At 49.2% G+C, this 23,734-nt stretch overlaps 2 protein-coding genes across 2 annotated transcripts in view; both read right to left on the reverse strand.

Annotated features, from left to right (window-relative positions):
- LOC137600764 (malate dehydrogenase, cytoplasmic-like) overlaps positions 1 to 2,311 on the reverse strand; it is a 6,761-nt gene extending 4,450 nt beyond the window's left edge. The window contains exon 1 of the mRNA XM_068322562.1: positions 2,191 to 2,311. Coding sequence (XP_068178663.1) covers positions 2,191 to 2,244 — 54 coding nt within the window. The 5' untranslated portion in view covers positions 2,245 to 2,311. The remainder of the gene's footprint in view (positions 1 to 2,190) is intronic.
- Positions 2,312 to 9,465: 7,154 nt separating this feature from the next.
- Positions 9,466 to 13,345, reverse strand: LOC137600765 (homeobox protein OTX1 B-like). Its single transcript, XM_068322565.1, has 4 exons — positions 13,208 to 13,345; positions 11,938 to 12,127; positions 11,505 to 11,656; positions 9,466 to 10,558 (listed from the first exon to the last, which is right to left on the reverse strand). Exons 2-4 carry the CDS (start codon positions 12,035 to 12,037, stop codon positions 9,839 to 9,841), a joined length of 972 nt encoding a protein of 323 aa, XP_068178666.1. The 5' UTR covers positions 12,038 to 12,127; positions 13,208 to 13,345; the 3' UTR covers positions 9,466 to 9,838.
- Between the last annotated feature and the right edge of the window lie 10,389 nt (positions 13,346 to 23,734).

A 23,734-nucleotide genomic window follows, 5' to 3' on the forward strand; every position in this document is an offset into this window, starting at 1 on the left:
CCCATTCAGCCATATATGGAAGAGGATTTTTTTTCTCTGAAAACCGTTCGTTCCGCTGCAGCAGGCTGCTCGCTAGCGACGCCTTGTGGCCACAAGGGGAACTGCACGGGTTTGTTTGATCTGTTTTTGTTTGGACTCAATGTCCCGTGACGTGTAAAAAAAATCACTCGATAAATCCTTGAAACATTAGTAAAAAGTGCCCCATAGTAATCTCTAATCCTCTCAAGAGGCATATTTTCAAAATAAAAGAAAACAAACCCTCCAGGAACATAATGGATCAGACTCATATTATTATAAGGAACTCTATCTGCCTTTAAAAAATAATGTAAAAACTTGACTTGAAGGTTACAGTTCTGACTATTATGTCTTATTAAACTACATGTGTTTGCCTGTGAAAAACATCTCTGTGACCTTAAGATAACAACTGACACGATAGTTAGAATAGAAGTCAATACACACAACGTGTTGTGACTACTCTGACACGGGAAAGGAAAGGTTTATATCACACGGAATGGACTATTAAAGATCATTAACAAAATTTGAGGTCACTCCAGGAACCAATGAAGACGTGTGCAAACACGCACGTTTATTGGGACTGAATGCACGGTTCAGAACAGAAATGTACCTAAATAAAATAATTTCAATGTGACATTTAATGTCACCTTAAATGTTTGTAATGAGAGAGATGCTGTTGATTCTGGGGACGGGAATCTAACAAGACAAATGGCTTCTACCCGTCAGGCCTTTCTTTTTTTTCTTTTTCGGATGTTATTGACGATGAAAAAGTGATGAAGGTGAAGTCTGCTGTAATAACATGTCCAGAAAGAGAAAAAATTAAACTAAATTATATTAAATAAAGTAAAAAGAAATAAAGAAAGGAAATTGTGGAAAACTCCTGGAAGGTTTTAATAATCCCGCCAATCCCCCTCTATCCTCACCCCCCAGACAAAGGAACCAGGAAGAACCTCACTGAACAAGAACCATTCATCATCGTCATGATCTTCTACTTCTTGATTATTGGTTATTAATGGATGATCAATGTTGTCTTTCAAACCTAACCTATGAAGGGTCGTTTTGTACCACGTGTTGCTGTAACAGTCGGGTGTCCATAGACTTTTGTCCTTTCTGATGACGGTAGGGGGAGGTGCTGATCCTCCAATCACAGCGGAGGGTGTCCGTGACGTCATTACTCCTCAGCCTATCAGGAACGGGGGCTGTCATGTTGGCTCTGCCGTTCTGTGCGGGGCTAAAACGGGAGCTGACCGCGGTGCTGATAATCTGCAGCAGAAACTGCGTCAAAGCTGAAGCGCGACCGGCATAACTGGAAGTTCAACAGTGGGGGCTTCAAATTAAAAGCACGGGCACTGCAACCTTCTAACAATAATCAAACCTTTTTATTACATCACACAGAAACTAACTTTCTCACAACTTTTGTAGTTGTGAGAAAAATGTTTTTAAAAATATTTGAAACATGATCGTAAAATGTAATTCAATTGATCACCTCCTCCCCCAGGATGAATCAGCTGTTTAGATTATTTTATACAGGCCAAAGAATGGAAGGCTAGTCATACTGAACACAGAGAAAGGAAGTATTACGGTATGCCATGCTTTCGTCCTACATTGCATATTTAGAATTTGATAAAATTTTGTTATTAAATTAACTTAAGTTTTAAATCATTATCATGATATGAAGATTAAAAAACCTTTTGGCAATGCTTTAATTTAAAAAAACCCTCCATCTTAGGCTCCTTGTGTCATAAACACACTGAATGTTAGTAACTGATCATTTGATTCATGTGATTTATTTATATCTTAACCCTAAAGATTATAAATGATGAATACATTAATAAACGGACGGTCTGCTGCGCGCAGTGCTTTTATTTTGAAGACACCACCGGATGCGGAAGCGTCTACGCCGTACAGCTTCACTGATTGGCTCAACAAACTCGCCGACTGGAACCGACTGGATGAATTAATGATGGCGGGAGGGGCGCCCCCTGCTGGACGTGTTTTCACGTTCCCGTCGGACTTTTTTCACACCTGACGTCAATAAAAACACGAATAAACGGATAAACGTCGGTCGGACCGCCGCCGGTCACCGCGACCCGCCGCTAACGGCCGCCGGTGCTGCGTTCAGGGCCGCCCGGTCAGCTCGGACCCCCCCGCGGCGGCTCCGGCTATCACACTTACCTGAGAGGAAACCGCCTGCACCAGCAAATAGACGGAGGTCAGCAGAGTCAGCATGGTGCCGGTCCGGTTCGGTCCGGCTCGGTGACGTCCTCTGAAGCGGAGAAGGCTCGTGACGGACCGGAAACAGAGGCGCTGCGGCTCGAGCCTCACCTCCCGACGCACCCCCCGCACCTGAACGCACCGCGGCTCTAGTCCGGTAATCAGATTCTGAGGCCGGAAATAGAAGCTGATTGGACCGATCACCGAGTTTATTAATAGTCTGACACCTTTATGTGGGTTTTACCGTATATGGTCATATCGAAGTAATGACGTCACTGCAGAGGACAGAGGATTTAGGGTCACGTGAGGACAGCACCTTGTTCCAGGTGTGTGTGTGTGTGTGTGTGTGTGTGTGTGTGTGTGTGTGTGTGTGTGTGTGTGTGTGTGTGTGTGTGTGTGTGTGTGTGTGTGTGTGTGTGTTTGTTGTGTCATTACTGCCCGGCATCACTGAGGACACCAAAATACAGGCAGGATGCTGGATGGCGGTGGGGGCGGAGCTCTGGGGCGCTCTGTCGGCGCCAGCTGATCCAACCCGGGTTCAGGGCCCCGCAGGCCCCTGAGGGTCCCCCAGGGCCAAGACGTCAGGGTGGGGGGACCTGGAACTGTCGTTTGATTGGTCGGATGACAGGATGAGAATCCAACCATCAGTAACCAGCTGACAGAACCAGCTGACAGAGACGCCAGGGAGAATGATGTCATCTTGATGACGCCATCGTGATGGTGTCACCATGATGACGTCACGATGTCATCATGATGTTATCTGATAAAAATACAGACCGACAGAAGAAGAAGAATCTGACCAAGTCACGGGATTTTAGCGGAAACGCTGCTGGTGGAGGGTGTCATACCGTCACCTGCCGGTAGGAGGAGCCTCACGCACGAGGGATCTGGGTTCAGTCCCGGCTGCTCAGACTCACCTCTGATTGGTGATCGATCTGCTGCTCTATCGATCCCTTCCGTGTGTGATCACCGGATCGATCGGCCGCGGCTGTTCAGACCGGAATGACGTCAGAGCTTTGTTTTCTAAAACTGTAAAGACCATCAGTTTTTTCCTTTGAATGTAGGTAACAGCTGCTTAATGACGTCATCGTAAAGCTGTGACGTGTTAGTTATTGTGTAAACATCATTCATGCTGTGTGGATTTAAATCCAGAGGAAAAATGAAAGTATTTCGTATTTTGAAAAATGCAAATAATAATTATTAAATGACAGGTTCTCCTGTTTCAGGAAGCAGCGCCCTTTAAGCTCCGCCCACATGACGGGGGGCGTGGCTTTCCCTGTAGTTGTGGGGGAGGGTTTCGGTAGTGACGTCACCAACATTATCATTAGCAGGGGAGGGGTTAGCGGCAGCTGTTAACTTTAGCGCTGATGGGGGCGTGTCCAGGGCCACAAGGGTGTGGCCCTGTGTTGGGACTCCGCCCCCTGCTGATCACATGACTTGGTCAGTGGATTGGTAGGCGTGTCACCAGCCAGCGTTTCACAGGTAAACAAAGACACCGCGGTCAGGAAGTGACACTTACACTGGGGGCGTGGCCGCCCCGCCCACTAACGCTCATCCAATCCCCTGTGTGTGTGTGGGCAGTAAGTGCAACAAACATGAGTGTGAATCACATGGACAATACACATACTAAGCCACGCCCCTGCAGCGTCTCGCCGGGGGCGGGGCTTAGTGGGTCTGCAGGCCGCATCAGGAGATCTGTCAGCGCCACCGGCGCTGCATTCCAGCGGGGATTAGCCTCCTGGGGCGCGACCCTGGATTAGAACCTGTCCTGACACCCCCCCCTCCCTTCCTGCTCGATGGCCCCGCCCCCACACGCTCACCCCGATCCCACAACAAACGTCTCCCACGAGCCTCCAGCCGCCGCTTGGCTCGGAGCGTCGGGCGCCACGCCAGCCAACCCTGTGGGGTGGTTAAGCCACACCCCCCCACCGTAATGCTAACCAGGCGGGTCTGGCGCCCCCTGCTGGGGTGCCGACCCCCCCACCAGAAACAGGATCTGGGACTGGAACCCATTCTTCTGCCTGCAGGAAACGTCTCACTTTTCTGCCCCCTATTGTTTGCCTGCCCCCTCCCTCACAGGCCCCGCCTCCCATCCTGTCTACATGTCAGGCCGCGCCCACCTTCCCCCTCCCCGAGATTGTCACCCCTTCACCTCTGCCGACCCTCGCCCCCCATCCTTCTGGGACAGGCCTGGACGTCTTTTCCCTTTGTAGCGTCTTGCAGGCGCGCCACCCCGCGCACATTTGAAGAAGTCATGTGACCAGGAACGTCAGCAGGGGGTGGAGCCGAGGGGGGAGGAGCTTAGAACAAAACAGAAAACAAAACAAAACACAAAACAACAAATAAAAAACACAAAAATGAAAGAAAGCAAATTAAAACAAAAGAAAACAAACATCAATACAAAATGAAACTAAACAAAGGAAAACAAACAAACAAACAAACAAACAAACAAACAAACCCGACATTTAGTTCAGATTCCTAAATCAAAACAAAGAGTTTTTACTACATATAAATATTAGAAAAATAAAATAACATAAATTGAGAAAAAAAACAACAAAACAAAAACCCCCCAAACAATAATAAAAACAGTTGGCCATCCAAAAAAAAAATCAATATCTTGGATGCTAAATCATTAATCGTCGAGTTTCTGGGTTCTAAAAATTTGAGAAATAAATAAATAAAAATCTAGAAGAAAAAAAAAAAGTAAAAACTTTTTTTTAAAAACATTTTGATGAAAGAAATAAGAAGCCAATCAAAGCGGAGTCCAATGATTGTTCTGTAAACATCAGCTGTGTGGTTGTGGATCAGGGGAAGACTGGGCGGGGCCTGGGCGGGGCTGGGGTGGCCACACCCATCGGCGGCGGTTCACCTTTCCTTCTGTTCCAAAACAAACAGCCTCCAGACCGACGCTTCCCGTCGCGTTTTGGGGTCAACGCCCGTCGTCCAGAACAACAAATAGCAGGAGGCAGTGGGCGTGTGTTAACACTGTCAACACGCATGCTAGCGCGCTAAAGGTTAGCAACGCCCAATGACAACAAATACACCGCGTATCTGCTGCTAGCATCTGGTGAATGCAGGCGGTGGCGGCGGCCTGTGAACCCGACACGGATCCGTTCCCCTCAGATCTGTGGGCGTCGCCCAGCAGGGCTTTGGCTCCGCCTCCCGACACGCCTCCGAGCTCTCGACCAGACGATCGTCAGCCGTTTGCTGCTAGCTAACTCCATTAGCGGCTGACAGGTCACATGTCCTAGCGCCACCCCTCCACACCCACCAGATACACCCCCCCTAGGCCCCAAAGCTCCTTTATGTCACCTTTTCTCCTCCCCACGAGACGAGTTGAGAGGGGGGGGGGGTAATTTAAAACTTGGAATTAGTGGGACACAAATTGGGGGAGGGTGACATCACTGCTCAGGTCACGTGACCCCTGTCACATGACCCAATTTCCAGCCAATAATCACCAGTCATATTAATCTGTTATCACAGTCTGATCAGGAGCAGCCCCCCCATCAGCTGATCTGTGATCAGCGATCGATTATTTATCAGATTGTTTCCATCAATAAATCAATGTGTGGATTATTGATCTGATCAGAACCGATTGGAAAATATTAGTAAACACTTTATTTATTTATTCCTAATTATTATTATTATTATTATTATTATTATTATTATACAATTATTATTATTATCATACAACTATTATTAACAATCTCATTAATAATAATAATAATAATTCTTCCGGTTGAGGTCATCTGATCTGGGGAGGGACACAAAGGAGAAAGAAAGACAGATAATAAGTGTGTGTTGTCCCCCCCCCCCCAGGGGGACAGCAACGTTTTCCCTGTGGGGGGGCGACTGCTGAGCAGCAGATTGTCAAGGAGGAGTCGGGGCCGCGGAGCATGAAAGAGGATAGAAGATGACAACAGGAGGGGGGGGCAGAGACAAGACGAGGTGTGGGGCAGAACCAAGAGGGGGGGGCGGCCTTCAAACGACCCCCTCCTCCCCATCACTTAAGAGACATTTGAAGGGGTCAAATTAATAACACTCCTCCGGCCACTTTAAAGACCACAAAGGATGGGGGGCACCGAGACCCCTCCATTCAGCCTCTGCTTTAATTAGTCACACACACACACACACACACACACACACACACACACACACACACACACACACACACACACACACACACACACCACCGATCGATCAACTATTGATCAGAGGAAACCGACACACGTTCACTTCCTGTTCCTCCCTGGCACCTGGCATTGACGTGTTGCTATGGTTACCAGATGACCTTTCACCCTTCATTCCTTCCAGTGTTTGCAGAAAACGAACCAAACGAACCGCCTCGCCGTTCTCCCGCTCTCACACCGGCGACCTAGCACGTGGTAACGATGGAGGGGGGCGGGGCTAGAAGGGGAGTGGGCGGCAGCTTCGATGTTGCGTCGCCGTTACGCCCGGATGTCGCCGCCCCGCTCGCCTGAATTGATTCCGTTTAACGGAGATCTCATCTGGATTCAGGACGTCATTCTCTGATATTTTGCTGTTAATCAGCCGCCGCCGCCACCCGGATTACGCTAAAGCTAACGCTTAAGCCTCATGCCAATCCGTTAGCCTCATGCTAACTCGTTTGGAATGTTCGGAAAGTTTGGTCCCCCCCCCTCGGAGCCAAATCGCTGACTCAGCGTTTGTTTCCGCGCCGCCGACTTTAATCCAGGGGAGTGGTGGGGAGGAGCTTCTCGGGTTGCACGTGCCTGTCAATCACGATGGAGCCCCCCCCTGAAGGCCCCAGGGAGCAGCCGGCGCCTCAGACACGTGCTCCGACTCGTCGTGGCGAGCAAAGAGGAAGCGTTTCCGGTGCGAAATGCGATTGGGCGCCGCTCCGGAGGAGCTCGACGACGAACACGTTTAGGAGTTCACGTTTATCGACGTGACAGGGGCGGAGTCAGCGGCGGAGGCGGGACTCATCTGGGGTGTGATGCTGACGGATCCAGGAATCGAATCCCAACACCGGAACGCCATCGACCCGAGAGGCCGAGCCTCAAACGCAGGAACCCGAAGGACGGACGGCGTCCAGGACTGAGGCGCCACCACTTCCTCCTCAGACAGGAAGTGAGTCCAGAGACGTTCCTGATTCTTCACACAAAACCCTCCAGAGGTGAATTTAACGGGACCTGACGATGTGTTCAAGTATAACAGGAAAAATCAGTCCTGAGGCAGATAAAAGAGATAAAAACAGGAGCCCACGTTCATTAGTTTAAAAAAAAGCCCCACAAATTAATTTAATTAAGTATAAAAATTAACAAAAATCTAATACAAGAATATATAAAAATATAATAAAAACTTAATTAAGATAATTTCATTATTATTATTATTATTATTATTGAATGATAAAAATATTATGTAGCCTGAGGTCCAATCAGACTCCGCCCCTCTCATCAGGTAACACACGGGCACACACGCACACACACACACACACACACACACACACACACACACACACACACACACACACACACACACACACACACACACACACACACACACACACACACACACACACACACACACACAGGCTGGGGGGAGTCTTTCCTCCTGGGGGGTCTGTACCAAAGGAAAACTGAAAAGTTTGAACTGGAATAAAAACACAAACTGATTCATCTTGATGTTGAACCCAGAACGTCCTGAAAGTAAAGATGGGGGCCGGGTTGGATTGGGGGGGCCGGACTGGTGGGGCCGTGCCGGGGGGGTTAAGGCCACCTCAGAACCTCTGGAATCAAACCACTAAGGTTTCCGGTCGGCGAGGTTTCTGGAATGTGAGTTTGATCTAATCCCATCGCTGGTGGGAATATTCATGTTGGGGGGGGGGGGCAGGTGTTGGGGGAGGGGCTCTTAAACAGCCCAGCAGCCATTTTGTGCAGGCGGTGTCCCAGACATGTCTACGCTCAGGGATTAGGGGCCCGGCGGCGAGGCGGCCCCTAATCCATGCTGTATTGTAATCTCTTTACCGGCGTGCAAACAGGATTTCCAGTGGCCACGCCCGCCCCGAGGCCCCGCCCACCGCGACCCCCACCCACCTGGGTGGGCGTGGCGTGGAAAACACCTTCCTCACTGGCCTTCAGTCACCTGTCGCAGAAAATGTGTCGAAGTGGTTTGAAGAAAACCCACTTCCTGTTGGGACAGAACTCGTTCGGGAGCATTTTCTGTTGCCATGGAAACGGAAACAACTAATTTTGACCAAGCGGGACGGAACCGGTTCCTCCCGCCCCCTGCCTCCTGCGGCTGATGGCGGGGGGGGACATTCAAGGTCATGATTAGGACTCGTTAGCGTTAGCCTGGCGGATCTGTGGCGCCACGCTAATGCTAAGCTATGCTAACCAGCTGAAGCTAATATCGGCGGGACGAGGCGTGGCAAATAGGATGCCTTGTTTACCAACAGTGTTTGTCCAGCTGTTGGGGGGGGCAAGGGGGGGTGCTGCTAATTAAATTCGTGATTCGTCCCCCGTTAGCTTGGATCAGAGGAGCCACACACGAGCGTCAACACGACCAATCAGACGGCATGACGCCGGCGGACATGTTTGCTAACCAGCGGGCGGGGGGGCATCCACAACTGATTAATGTTTGTTTGTGAAGAAGTCAACATGGTTTGATTACATGTTGTTGATTCTGGGGGGGAAAGGGGGCGCTGCCCCTTACAGGTCACATGACAAGGAATGATGTCACATGACTTGAAGGAATGAAGCAAAACGATCTGATTGGACAATTTCAGGTTGTCTGGGGGATCACAGGAAGTCCCTCCCTGAATCAAACAGCTGCTTCCTGTTTGGGTTTGAGTCTTCCTGGTCCAGGAATCACATGACGAGTGTCAGCCAATCAGCAAAGGGCTAGGTTTAGGTCACATGACAACATAGAAACACAGACCCCTCTAGTTCAATGAACGTTTGCCTGTCAGTAATAACAATAATAATAATAACAAGAAACTACAATAGCTAACGCTAGCTAATGCTAGCTAACACTAGCTAACAGTCAAACTGAATGAACAGAGCGTGCCCAACACATCCGACTACAGCAGTTTCCAGGAGGACGTGACCAGAAACAGCTCTAAAAGTAGGAATGGATGCAGAACCAATCAGAGAGCAGCTCCTCCTGGATTGGTTCACAGACATCAACCTACAGACGCTCACTTCCTGTCGCTCAGACGACCCCATCCTCTCAGGAATAAAGGTTTCTGTGGACGTCTCACATTTGAACACAATTTTATTGTAAAGACACAACGTACATGTCTGACAGCCAATCAGAACACAGCTTGCATCTGATTGGTCCATTTCTGTCCTCGGTCAAAACACAAACCATCAGAATGAGCTGCGAGTCTGTGAAGCGGGGGCAGGATCCAGGAACGACCTGACCAGCGGAGCAGCATCATGCTAACCAAAGGACACACCTTCAAAGGTCAAGTGGGCGGAGTTTGGATGGTAATCCAATCAGAGCTCGTCCGGTGGGTTTCTCTCGAGTTCTGGAGTAGAAAAATAATTCCAGACATGAAAACGAAGTCATTTCCTTCAATAAAGTTTGAAAACCAACCCCCAAACCACAGAAGAAGAGAAACAGGAAGTCACAGCACTTGGAAGCGCCATGCGGTCTGGTCTTTGTAGTCCAAACATTCGGAGGCGTTGAAGTTGAGCTTCCAGGCCGCCGCCGTCTGCTCTTTGTAGTCCAGACAGTCGGCGTTGAAGGCGAGGCCGGGCGTGGCGTAGGTCTGGTGGGGGTGGGGCGGGTGGTGGGGGTGGTGGTTGTGGTGGTGGGGGTGGTGGCCAGATGTTTGCCCGATGTGGTGGTGGGGGTGTCCCGACATGGAGCTGCCCGTTAGCTGGTGATGCGGGTGGTGGTGGGTGTGCATCGGCGCCAGGTAAGAGCTGCAGTCCACGCCCCCGAAGTAGGACCCCGCCCCGGAGGGGGCGTAGCCCTGACCGTACGCCGCCGCCGTCTGGCTGTAGGACACTGGGTAGGACGGCGTCCCGCTGCAGCCGGCGGAGGAGCGCTGCATGCAGGAGGCGCTGGTGGGTCGGGCAGGATCGAGGAGAGGGGGCGGGGCCGGAGCCGGGGAGATGGGCGCCGGACTCCAGATGGAGGAAACCGGAGCAGTGATGGAGGTGGAGGAGGAGGCAGAGGAGGCGGAGCTTGACGGCAGGGGCGGGGTGAACTGGCTGCTGCTCTCCGACCCGGGGCTCTCCCTCGCGGGCGACGCCTTCTTCTTCATGGGTTTGACCTTGGTGCCGCCGCCGCTACTCTGCTGCTGCTGCCGACACTTCGCCCGCCGGTTCTTAAACCAGACCTGAGGGGGGTGGAGAGGTCAAAGGTCAGGACACACCTGTCGCTGCGGAGGTGCGCTGACCTTTGACCTTATGCGCTAATCGTTCGTTGGCGAAATCGATCCGTAACACGTTGACAATCTGCGGGTAAACAGGAAGTACTTCCATATAAGGAGACGCGTTTGTAGGTCTGGTGTGTTCGTGATTTCGGTGATTTCCTTAGCAACTTAGCATGACTCAGCGTTACGCGGTTTCAACTCCATCCCTTTCCAAAAAGAGGCGTGGCAATAAATCAATATTTATTTATTTTTGTTTGTAAACAAACATCTGAAGGACGAGAACAAACAAACTCCTCCAATGTTTATTATTTTTATTACTACTCTGTGTGTCAACAATTGTCTAACGTTTATTTATTTATTTTACAACTGGGGAAAAAAATAATCTTTAATTTCGTTAAAATAATCTGGATTAATTCTATTTTAATAACTTTATTGGTAATAAATAATTAATAGAAACGCGATAAACAGACATCCGTTATCGGGTTGATGTTGATCAGAAGACGGTTAAAAACAACAACAACAACAACAACAACAACAACAACACCGGAAGCTGTACACGCAGGAGTAAAGTGGAAGCAGAGAGCATCATGGGAGGTCAAAGCAAACAGCGAAATAATTAGAGACCAGCGGGCACGCGTGTCCGGAGAGGCTCGTGTCGTGCGTAAAAATGACGTTTTAGCTTCTCGATGATGATGATGATGATGATGATGAGGTGACCACACCCACCGGGCCGGGGGGGGGGTTGTGGGGAACCCATCAGGGGGCCTTTAAGTGACGTCAGACCACCAACGCGCACGCGTTTAAACGCGCGTGCACACACACACACACATACACGCGCGGGGTTAATTCTAGAGGCGGAGCGCGCGCCACGCGTCCTCACGCGCCCGGCTCCGGGCGGCTCGCGCCTCACCTGCACACGTGACTCCGGCAGGTTGATCTTCAGCGCCACCTCCTCCCGCATGAAGATGTCCGGGTAGCGCGTCTTGGCGAACAGAGACTCCAGGATGTCGAGCTGCGTCCGGGTGAAGGTGGTCCGCTCCCGGCGCTGCTTCCGCGGGTTTCCTGCGGGGAGGGGGCGAGCTCCTTCAGACCCCCCAGAACCAAACACCCCGCCTCGTCCCAGTTTGCGCATGAATTTTAAACTTCTATCACTTTCAAAAACATTTTTTTTAAACATCTTTTAGTTTCAGGATACATTTTAAATCGGTGCGTAATTTTACGCACCGATTTAAAATCAGGATAAAACTCACGTTTAAGTTTCATTCCTGCGAAAGTCAGAAGAAGTTTTAAACTTCTAGACTGTTTTTTCTGGAGCGGTTTACTCCGTCAGGACGCGTCCCTACCTGGGTAGCCCATGGACGGGTGCAGCAGGTCCATGGCGGTGCCGCTCAGGCCCAGCGCGTTCATCCCGTACGGGGGGGCCTGTTTAAGGTAAGACATCATGCTCGAGGCGCGGCGTGTAGACCGGAGTCCGGACTGGCAGAAGGGTTCTCCCGGGATGGGAAGGGGGGGTTCGGCTCCTGCGAGATTAGCCTGAAAATCCAGAATTTAACCATCAAATGTTTGCGCGATCAGCAGGAATTAAAGTCCGTTTGCGCGTCAGGAAAGTGGCGCAAACTCCTCCAAAGGAATTAAATTTAACGCCAGAACAGTTGAGGTCTGAGGAAATGTTAAAAAAAACAAACACGTGAAATTATATTTCATAATCTGTGTTCACAAATTTAATTCTATAATTTATGACAGAAAAATATAAAGATGTTGACGTTTGTCTGGTGGGATTCCGTTCGGATGAACTGGACCCTTGTATTAAATAAAGACGGACAGGCCTGAACCCGAATCCGAACCCGGGATCCGGATTAAATAACATCTCTGCTCAGAAATAATTAACGGAAACGTGAGGGTGTGACGCCGCTGCTGTCCCGTAGAGTTCCGTTTGAGTGGATCCGAACCGCCCCGGAGACTCAGGCCCAAACAGCGTTAGACTCGGACGTAAATATAGTTTACATCTTTATGTAAGTTCCAACATTCAGGAAATTAATTTTCTTATTCTGGTTAAAACAAACCGACTTTATAATTTTATATTTAATTAGAAAAAATTTTTTTTTTCTCCTCAGTTATTTTTGCGTGGGAAAATAATTTAATTTCGATATTTAAATGAATCTAAAATTTCTAAAATTATATAGAATTAAATTAAAAAAATAACTCACATGAGATTAATGACAATAATTTTGCGTTTTTAAAAAAATTGCAGAAAACTTTAATCAAGTGTTAATTATAAACTGTAAGCAAAAAAACCCATTTAGATTAGAATTTAAATTTCTGGACAGGAGGCCGCGGGGCCCGGGGGCCACGGGGGGCGCGGGGACCGCGAACGGATCCGTTTATGTTTGGATTTTTATTTTTTTAACGGTTTAGACTAAAAGAGACAAAATAAAAGCTGAATAAAATCCGGGGGGCGTTTGATTTACCCACCGGGCTGCAGCGGCAGGAACGCTCAGGTCAGCCGGAAGCTGCCGCCTTAAACCTGACCTCAGGTCAGTTTGTAAACACAAACAGAGGGAAGCCTCGCTATTGGACGGATTTTAAAGGTAAACAACAACCAAAGAGTCTCACCTGTTTGACTTCCGGTCGAAACTTTTAAGCCCAAAGTGGGACAAAAACAAAAACATCCGCTGTGACCTCCCGAAAAAATGGGAACCTTTAAAAAAAATTTTTTTAAATCGCCGTGATCGTTCCGGGGCTCGCGCTCTCCCGCCGGTGTTGACGGATTGACGCTCGCGCCTGAGGCCCGAGCCTCTATGAGCCGGGGCAGCGGCGCCGCGCGAGCCAATCACGTGGCTTAACGGGAAAAGGGGACGACCAATCACGACGACGGGCTCCAATCCGAAAGGCCCGCCCAACGCCCCGCCCCCGTTGTTAGTGGGGAAGGAACGCGCGTCACGTGACCCGAATGGAACGCTCCGCGACGGAAAGTTGAAAAATCGTTAATTATAGAGTTTTAATTTATTTTGATGTTTTATTTCAGCAGAGGAATGACGTCATAAATAAATGATGAGGATCCTGATGAGGCGGTTTGTCGGTTAGAAAATAAACGGACTTTTTAAAAGAAAATTATTTTTCCAGCAGGAACCGAAAAACTAAATGAAAGCAGAGACTTCAACTTTCTCTTGTTTTCACTCTAAATATGAGACGAACGACCAGAAACAGAAATTTTACACCAAGAACACAACATCCGAATTAAAGCTGAATGGAATTACCGAATTAAATCCGTGTGTGTGTGTGTGTGTGTATGTGTGTGTGTGTGTGATGGATCAGAAATATAAATTTTATATATATATATATATATATATATATATATATATATATATATATATATAATATAAAGTCAGAGAAGGTTTTCTTTGAATGTCTCACAGAAATGAGCAAATCAATAATGTTTAAATATAATAAAATCAAATGTCAGTCGATGAAGTCATTGAGATGTGAACCCATCAATAATCCGGGTCGGTATTTTAATCCTATGAGGGGTGGAGAACTTAATCCCTCGGTTTTAATGTGATTAACGATCGTTTAAATATTTCCTCTGTGCGTCAGAAACTGTTTTGAAGCGAACAACAAACGATCAACTGATCAACAGAATCAGGAAATCAGCTGCACGGAGGGGGGGGGGGCGGGGGGGCGGGGTCAAATATCAATTACAGGAGAATATCGTTTATATTGTTCATACTAAACCTGTCAATCCAAATAAGGGATCAGGCAGCTTGTGATGTGATGTGTGTGTGTGTGTGTGTGTGTGTGTGTGTGTGTGTGTGTGTGTGTGTGTGTGTGTGTGTGTGTGTGTGTGTGTGAGTGTGTGTGTGTTGTGTTTGTCTCTGTCTGTGTCTGTGTGTGTCTGTGTGTGTTTGTCTGTTTATGTGTGTGTGTGTGTGTGTGTGTGTCTGTGTGTGTGTGTCTGTGTGTGTGTGTGTGTGTTTGTCTGTTTATGTGTGTGTGTGTCTGTGTGTGTCTGTGTGTGTCTGTGTGTGTGTGTCTGTGTGTGTGTGTGTGTGTCTGTGTGTGTGTGTGTGTGTGTCTGTGTGTGTGTGTGTGTCTCTGTCTGTGTGCGTGTGTGTGTGTCTGTGTGTGTGTGTGTGTGTGTCTCTGTCTGTGTGCGTGTGTGTGTGTGTGTGTCTGTGTGTGTCTGTGTGTGTATGTGTGTTTGTGTGTCTGTGTATGTGTGTGTTTGTGTGTCTGTGTGTGTGTGTGTGTGTGTTTGTCTCTGTGTGTGTCTGTCTGTGTGTGTGTGTGTTTGTCTCTGTTTATGTGTGTGTGTGTGTGTGGTGAGGTTTGGCCTTTGCGTTGTTGATGCTTATTAAAAAGCGTGATGCGTAAATTCCCCGGTCGACAGGTGCACACACACACACACACACACACACACACACACACACACACACACACACACACACGTCTTAAAATAATTCCCTACAGAAAGTTTTAGTTTAATTTCTCCCTCATGAAGTAAAGGGTTTTACCTCAGAAGGTTTTGACCGTCAGAGAAGATGTTTGATTTAAACATCTTCTTCTCTGACGGTCAAAACCTTCTGAGGCCTGATGGGAAAAAAACAACTTGATTTAAACTTTATTATATTAAAACATTAAGTTTGTTCAGGACATCCAAGGCTGCAGGGGGCGCTAGAGGCCCCTCATTCAAAAATCATTTTCAGATTTTATATAAAAAAGAACAAATTATCCGGCCATCAGTACATTTCTTTTAACTTCACTGCTTATGAAAGTCCTCTACTTTAGCATTAGCGTCGTTAGCGGCCCCTGCTAGCGTTGTTAGCAGCCCCTGCTAGCATGGAGGTCTCTGCTATTAAACAAAGCTGATCTGAAAAAAATAAAATAATAATAAAAATAAAAACATCAAAACAACTAATAACTATGAGAACAACAATGAGGTTAACTGCGCTCCAGTTAGCCGCTAGTAGTGGTTAGCACCTGATAGCAGGTAGCCGTTAAGGGGAGGCAGTGTGAGACCACCTTCTGATCTTAGCTAGCTTCACGTAGCATCACGCTATCTGAGGTCACGTACGGCAATGAGGACACACAGCTGTCAATCACAGCCCTGAGGCCCCGCCCCCCTCATTAAGGAGCCCAACAATGATGGGGGGGGGTCAGACACCAAAGCCACCAAACCAATGACCCCCCCACCACTACCCATCACCCCCTGTGTGTGTGTGTGTGTTGGGGGTAACTTCCAATCCTTTTAGGATTACCCCCCCCTCGCCGCCCCCCCAGCTCTGTTCTTGGGTCTTTCACTCGTCGGCCCTCCGGCGATCACGTTAAAACACGGCCAGCGCTCATTCACAAATCTCCCACAATGCACAGCAGCAGTAACCATGTGAACGGCGGCGAGGCCCGCAGGAATGCACCGGTTTTGCCCTAACACCCCCCACCCCCTGCCCCCACCCCATACCGACAGGACTTAAATCTACAGAGGAGCTTCAAAGGAGCGTCGATCAAAAGGTGTGACCAGGAAATAAACAGGTGGCATTCCAGGTAAAAACCAGCGCCGCCTCGGGGACATCACAGTTTTAATCTGGATTAGTGGAGATTATGTCAACACCCAGGAACGTCCCCCACCCTCCTGATCATCAGGAGTCACCAAGGTCCCTCCAGGTGTCTGTGGAGATCAGACACCAACAGACAAACAGACAAACAGACAAACACCGGGGGGGGGGCACCAGCTTCTCCATCGGGGCCACTCCTGTTAGAGTCACAGAGCTAGCATCTGAAGCTAACACCTGTTTTTTTGTCTAGCAGTAGCTAAAGAGTTAGCATCCTTCCTGCTCCGGTTGGACTCCGCCCACTGAGGTCCAGGTGCTGATGGGACGGACGTTAGCGACGTTTAGCTCGTTTGTTGACCCAACCAAAGACAGTCCTGGAACTCCTTCCTTCTCTTCACAACGGCGGTCCACAGACGGTGGTCATGGGTAATAACACAAACCCACGAGGGGAGGGGCTAAACGATTCCATTATGAGAGATAAAGCAGTGCATCATCTGCGTAGCGGCGACGGGGATGGTTCTGATGGATCAGAACAAAGCCCTGAGAGACGCTACAGACGGTTAGACCAACGCTTAACCGACCGGTTTAACGCCACCGACAGGTTCACGTAGAGGTAGAAATAAACGTTTAATCCTTTAATTAGGTTTCATCTGGCAAATTCTCTGTTACATAAAACACAACGCAGAGAGCACAAAAAGGGGGAAGTGCTCATATAAAACATAAACAAACACAAAATGTAGAAATAAAAAAGGCATAAATAAGCATCAGTGGAGTATAAAGTGTTTATGCTGTCAGTTGTGTTGTGTCAGACAGTGTGACGCTAAACTGTTTTAACTATAATCATAAAGGTGAACCCGGTTTGTATAAACTTTATTAGCAGCGTTCTCGTAACGTCACACCAACGTTTGTTTCTTGATGATTCTGCTAGCTTGGGAGTTTCAGTTTAGCGCTAACGTGTTCTGCATTAGCGGCCGGAGCGGCCCCTTTAAGAAGGTAGTCATGTGACCGAGGCCGGAGCGGCCCCTTTAAGAAGGTAGTCACGTGACCGAGGCAAGCATCTCCACAGGCGTCAGCTGTGCAGGAGAGAATCCACACGTTTTAAAAGTTCCGGCCTCCAACCTAATCAGAATCGATTGATTATGGATCAGGTTCTTTATCAGGGGATGAACTCAACTGTCCCAAAGGAGACCCGCCCACATCATCACACCTGGACTCCACCCCCTCAAATATTAATCTTGAAGACCGGCGGCGGCGGTCCTCTTCCTCCTCTCTGGCGCTCATCAGACCCTCTCCAGCTCCTTCTCAGCCCCCCCGGCGACGCCCAAAACTTCATCAATATGTTAATGAGTTAATCTTTAAACACTTACAGGACCATTAATAAACATTGATTTGAACGCTCGCCACCAGCGGCTCCCATAATCCACTGCAAACGGCTGCAACACAAACTGCCAGCGAGGGCGATTTGAGGAGGATTACCGTTTGTCGACGGACGCGAGAGGCATTGATCAGGAGGGGGCGGGGGCTTTCTCAGGTTGTCATGGTGACAGTTAACTTCCTCCTCATTGGTTAAAATCGGACCTGCACACACTCCTGTTTGTGGAAGGAAATGTGGACACACACCTTCAGCGCTTGGTGAAGACAACCCGCGTCGTGACTTCCTGTGACGCCAGGAAGTGATGTCACGGCGGTGACGCCGTGCTCCAAACGGTGACAGGATTTTTATTGTGACTTCCTGGAAAAGTTGTGACGATGGCGTTCCAGTTTGTTCCTTTTTACATGCTACCTACTGCTAGCCGCTAACAGCTACAAGCAGCTAACTGCTACTTGTCTTTACACAGATGTGTTTCTGATGCTACTTCCTGTGCGTTACGCCCTTGATGACATCACAGCTGTCCGTCGGGGGGTCACCTTCAGACGTCACCTGTTCCTCTAACGTTCCACCCAGATAGCGAATGGAGAATATGGAGAACAAAACAGCTAACCCCAACCCACTTAGCCCCAGATTTAGCCCGGCGGATCTGGGGCCGCTAAGCTCGGGCCCTTGAACCACAACCCCGAGGAACAAACCCAGGAGCCATCGGAGAAAACCAGGCCGGGGTTTTTGTCCCTGGATTAGTTCCCTGAAGGTCTTGGTGTTTGTCGGTGTGAACGGAGCCTCCATAACCAAATAAGATTAAGATCCCAATCTGAGGCGGCGCTACGCTAAAACGATAAGGCTAATGAGAGTGGCCGGCGCTAGCACTCACCTCCTGTCATCTATTTCCCGCTCTGTTTTTCTTATCGCGATTTATCAGACGCCTTTTGCATTTTTGAGCAGCGACTTTACGACTTTAATGACGAAAAGCCGCATAATTAGAAAGATTTAGAGCAATTATTAGCTTGATCCTCATGGAGGGTTCCCGTCCCGCTCAAATAAACGTCTGGGGATAACGCCGTCACAAAGCGCAAATCTCCCAGAAGCCCTTGGACACGGCTGTAAAGCCCTGTCGTCTTGTCGTCGGACGTTTTTCCTCCCTGTTTGCTTTAGATAACAAATCTGGATTGACCCCGAGGGTTAGGGGAGCATTACAAATTATTCCCAGTTTTAATAAGTCTGTCTTAAGCCTGGGATCACTCCTCAAAAAGAAAGAAAGAAGAAGGGGGGAGGGCGAGAAGAAAGGGATTGGGGAGGAAAAGAAATGTCTTAAAGCCTGTGATCACAGGCAGCTTTTCTTGTTTGTTATCCCTCCGTTTTACCTTTAATCCAATACTTGCTAATCCAATTTGTCCTTCAGGCTCCCGCCCTAACTTCTCCTCATCTCACGGAGCCGACGGACGCTCCTCATTTGTCCCTTTGGAACAAATGGAAGTATATAAAAAGAGGTTCTAAGACCCCCCCCCCAAAAAAAATTGGCGATGTTGGGTTCGTTGGCTGCCGATGATGCAGGAATAAGAAGTGTTCGGTACAAGGTTTGGGCAGCTCCAGGCTGAATATGCATGAATCCGATCCCGGGCCGCCGCCCGCTGAAGGGGAATATCAGCAGCACAAAGGGATTGATTTAATTACTTGGAGTGGGCCTTACTTTGGAGTCGCCTTGTTAGCAGAGAGAGAAAGGGCCGGCCGTATCCTTGTGCTGTTTCGGTGAGGGGGTGGCGGTTGCAGATGGTGGGGGCACGGAGGTAGTGGAGCTTCTTAAGTCACCACAACTAATCCTCGGGGTATAATAAAGCTCTGCTGATTGAAAGGATCGCCATTGATTGGGGGAAAATGGACATTCCGCTTTGGACGTCGGCCCGACCGGTAAACCGTGACGACTCCCAACTCCTAAGACAATTTAAGAGGAAAAGATACGTTCGTAGAATCTGATTTATTGGCTATTTCCTGTTCTGGTTGAGCGTCTTCCTCTGGTGGTCAATCAAGAACATTTCGTGGAGACTTTTAGGGTTAACAAGAGTCTAGAATTCCTTTTACTGATCTATTTTACCTCTGATCAAGGGTCAACAACGATCAGCTCGCTCCATATTTTCGTTTTTGACGAACCTAGCCTAGCCTAGCCTATCTCATAACCCCGTAGGGTCGTTGGGACACCACAGACGACCTGTGGTTGTCATCATATGATGAGTCTTGGTAAATCTGAAGGACCGCCGTCGGTAAAGTTCATCTCTGCTGCCCTCGGCGGCGTTGGGCCTTTGTGCGACCGCCATGAAGGATTCAAGGGTCTTTAGAGGAAAACAAAGCACTCGAGGTATTCTGAAGGGGGGAGTCGACTCCAAAGCGGAGCTCACCTGATCCCTGAGAGGTGTTTTCATCAAAAGAGAGTCTTCCCACTGCGGAGACCAGACAATAAGCCCGGCCGAGTGGATTCTAGAGCCCTGTGCTCGACGGGCCCCGGTGACAACGGGGCCCTTAATCATCTCCCCACAAAAGCCAAAAGGCATCATCCTATTAAGCAGTGTCCCTGGCCTCTAATACCAGCGACTACCCAGGACCCTTTCTGAGGGCGCCGCGCTATTAAAGCGCCTCAGAAGCGAGCAGCAGGAACCCGGCCGTCCAACCTTTCATCTGGGCGCCTGTTGTTTGGCCGCCATAGTCCAGCCCGGCTCAAGATGTTCGTGATCTCATTACGGCGGTTGTGAGAAATCTGAGCATCCCTGCCCCCCCCAACCCGCATATTCTTCCTGCGTCCCACCCCCCTCCCCAGCTGTAAATTGAGTATTACTTGGGGTTGGCAAATATACCCTTTTCCTGAAAAGTTTACTCGTCCACACCCCCTGCGGCAGATTCCCTTTTCTTTACGGTGGGGGTGGGGGTTGGGGACGCTGAATGGGCGGCCAGGTTGAAAAGGGAAGAGCCCCCGAACCCCCCCCCCCCCCGCACGCCTCCGGCGTCACAAAAAAACGTTCAGATTTCTCATTTAGTTGTCTTTATGCCACGAGCGCCATGCGGTCCTTGAAGGTGTTGAAAACATGGGAAGCACTGAGGGAGGGGGGGTCAGAGCCGCCTCATTAGCATCGCTCACAACTGGAGTGGGGGGGGTGGCGGAGTGGCGGGCCGGGCCGGGCCCGAGACGGCCAACGCCGCCGCCGCCGCCGCCCTCTTTGTGCCTTTGTGTTCTTTCAAGATCTGTCGGGCTCCTCGGCGAGATGCAGCCAAGAGGATCATGGGAAAAGACGATTTTCGGAGAATAGTTTTTCGGAACAAAATTGAGAGCCATGCAATAAAAATCGACTCTCATCAAAATGAACCAATCCCGGCTGGTCACATGACCTCCACCCCAACTCCTGCTACGAGGAACCGGAACCGGTCGTCATGGCGTTCCATCGATAAACCGATTGGACAGAAATTCTACGAGTCAAACCTGGTGGTTTATGTTTGTTTGTTTGTTTGTTTGTGTATTTTATTGTGAAGTGTACCTCCTGTTCATTGGTGCGGTGGGGGTGGGTCCGCCGTGGCGCCGACGGGTTTCATGTCTTTGACTCCGACAGTGGAGGTCGCCTCGGCGCCTGCTTTCATCTCCATCCAGCCTCACACTGATGCGGTTACCCACGGCGACGCCTTGGACCCGCCCAAAACAACCGCTGCCTTCAAGGTCACCTCCATCCGATCCGGTTACCGGCGTAATCCCCCCCCCAGTACGGAAGATTTACTGGCAGCGTTCAGCAACGAGAGGTTAAATTTACAACTTAAAAAGTCTCCTTGTTGTCGCGGCAACGGAGGGGGTGGCAGTCAGGAGTGATGTCACGAGATGTGGGAGGCGACCTCGCCATCAATCAAACAGATCAGTTCCACGAGAGCCGTGTGTGTGTGTTTAGGAAGGGGAGGAGCTTATGAGCTGGTGGTGACGACGGCTGATGGACTGATTGATTCAGTTTAAGTTAAAGTTGCCGAGTCGTGATTGATGAAACATTTTAACACGTTTTCACCACGTTTTTCGATTTCGCTCCATTTTTCTCCTAAAGGAGGCGGAGCCTGAGATCGACACCACAGGAGGGGGAGCCCCCCAGCAACCAATCACTGAAATGATGATGGATGATTGAAGGATGTGAACCAATGACTCGGACCTGACACCAGCTCATCGGCATAAAAATATGTTTGATCAGTAAATACATGTTTTAATAAAGATAACTGACACAATCAATCAAATCGATCGATAATCAATAACATCAGTTCAAATGGAGTCAAAGGAGGAGACAGTGTGAATCTGTGATCAATTCCAACTGATTAGCGAAAACTTCTAGTTGCCTTCCTGCTAGCTGTCACAGCAGTAGCTTAATGTTAGCATTAGCATTAGCATTAGCACCCTGGACCAAGAATAAGAACATAACTGGCCGTGCCGCCGTCTTCCTGTTGGATTACGGACGATCGTTGAAGTGGACTGAGATTAAAGTTGAAACCGTTTGATGACATCACTAACACGAGGCTCCGCCCACTTCTTTCGTCCTTACGTTCTATCGTTGCTTTTCTTTTCCTTTCTTTCTCGTTGCGTTCCGGCGGCGTTTGCGAGCAAAAATCCTGAAAACCCTCCAGAATCCATCATTAGCGCCGCGGCGGCGGCCGTTCTTCCATTAGCGGCGCGGTTATCGACGCGCCCAGCCGTACGACGGCGGTTCACGCTCCCCCCCCTCTTTGAGCACAAAGACTCGACTTGTTCTACATTTACAGAATCATTTAACTTCTTTAATTATTCTTTAAAATTACAATTGCTAATCGCGGCGCCGCGGCGCCGCGGCCGCCGCCATGCGTGGCCTGCGAAGGAGCAACACTTTTAATGATTACCTTCACGTCGGACCGGACTAATCTCTGGGCGCGGGGCGAGTGGGGGGACCAGATGTTGCAGAACGAACCCCCAATCCGACTGGAAGTAGAGAAAGGGGGCCGGGCGGGGGGCGGGAATAAATTAATGTGTAATTTCTCAGTCTTTGATGGAATTAGCTCGCTGCTCTTTGGCGTTTGAATGTCCAGGCGTCCCCCCCCCCGCCCCTCCCTCGGTGACGGTTCAGGGCCACCCAGAGGAGACGAGCGATGCACAACCGACGCGTAATCCCTCTGTTTATCTGGGCGCCGCAGCGCGGCCCCCCAACCTCCGCCTCCATTATCCCCCCCCTGGATTTAAGGCCAACTTTCATTTATGGGCCGGCCTACGCTCTCTGTCCCGGCGCTGAGCTCAGGGCGCCCCCCTCCCCGAGCCTCTGTCCCAGCGTTAGCCCATTAGCATAGAGCAACAATGCGTGTCGCTGGGGCGGCGGCGGGACGGGACGGGACCAGAAGAATGAGACCTTCAGGGGGGGGTGTCGGGGAGGGCAGCACCTGCGTAATGGCCACGCCCTCCACACACACCCCCTTTGCTGCTGCAGACATCTGGACTCAAACGGGACCGGAAGCACGTCAGCTGGTGGATTTAAAGATGGCCGCCGTCGTGACGGTCGGGGGGAAATTAAAATATTTGATTTCATGAACTCAAGTTTGTCAAAAAATTAATTTTCTTTAATTTTCTTTGTTTGAATTTGTCTTTGATTTGAGAGAAATTGAGGGAAATTCTGAACGGTTGCTTCATCGTTAATAAATAATCAATGGAATCTGAATCCTATTGTTTAACTTTAAATTCTGAGGATATGAAATTAATCAAATTTAAATTTATTATAAGAAAAAACCCCTAAAGACTCCTCTGGTGTCTCACTGCTCATCAAGACACACAAAAAAACGTGAAATAAAACATTTATGGTCACATGACTGACTGATTTTGTCCTAATATCTAATATAATAATAATAATATTAGATATTATTATAACCCCCCCATTAGCTGGGCTCTGTTGGCCCCCCGGGGCCCCGTCAGAACACCGGGGGTGTCATATCGCCCAACAGGGTCACACATTAGTGAAATGAATCAATCTGCTGCTGATGGCTCCACGCCATCGGGGGGGGGGGACTCCAGCTGGAGGCCGACACCCCCTGATCCACACCAGACCAACCAGCACACAGTGGGAGGAGCTCTTCCTCTTCATTAGAGACATAACGCACAGGTGATCAATTGTCGGTCAATGTGATTGGCTATCAGGACAGAGGTAGGATGATCAATAACATGACGGTTTAGTCGTGGAACCAAACTGGATGTTC

This window comes from Antennarius striatus, chromosome 8, assembly GCF_040054535.1.
Source record: "Antennarius striatus isolate MH-2024 chromosome 8, ASM4005453v1, whole genome shotgun sequence".
NCBI classification, from domain to species: domain Eukaryota; kingdom Metazoa; phylum Chordata; class Actinopteri; order Lophiiformes; family Antennariidae; genus Antennarius; species Antennarius striatus.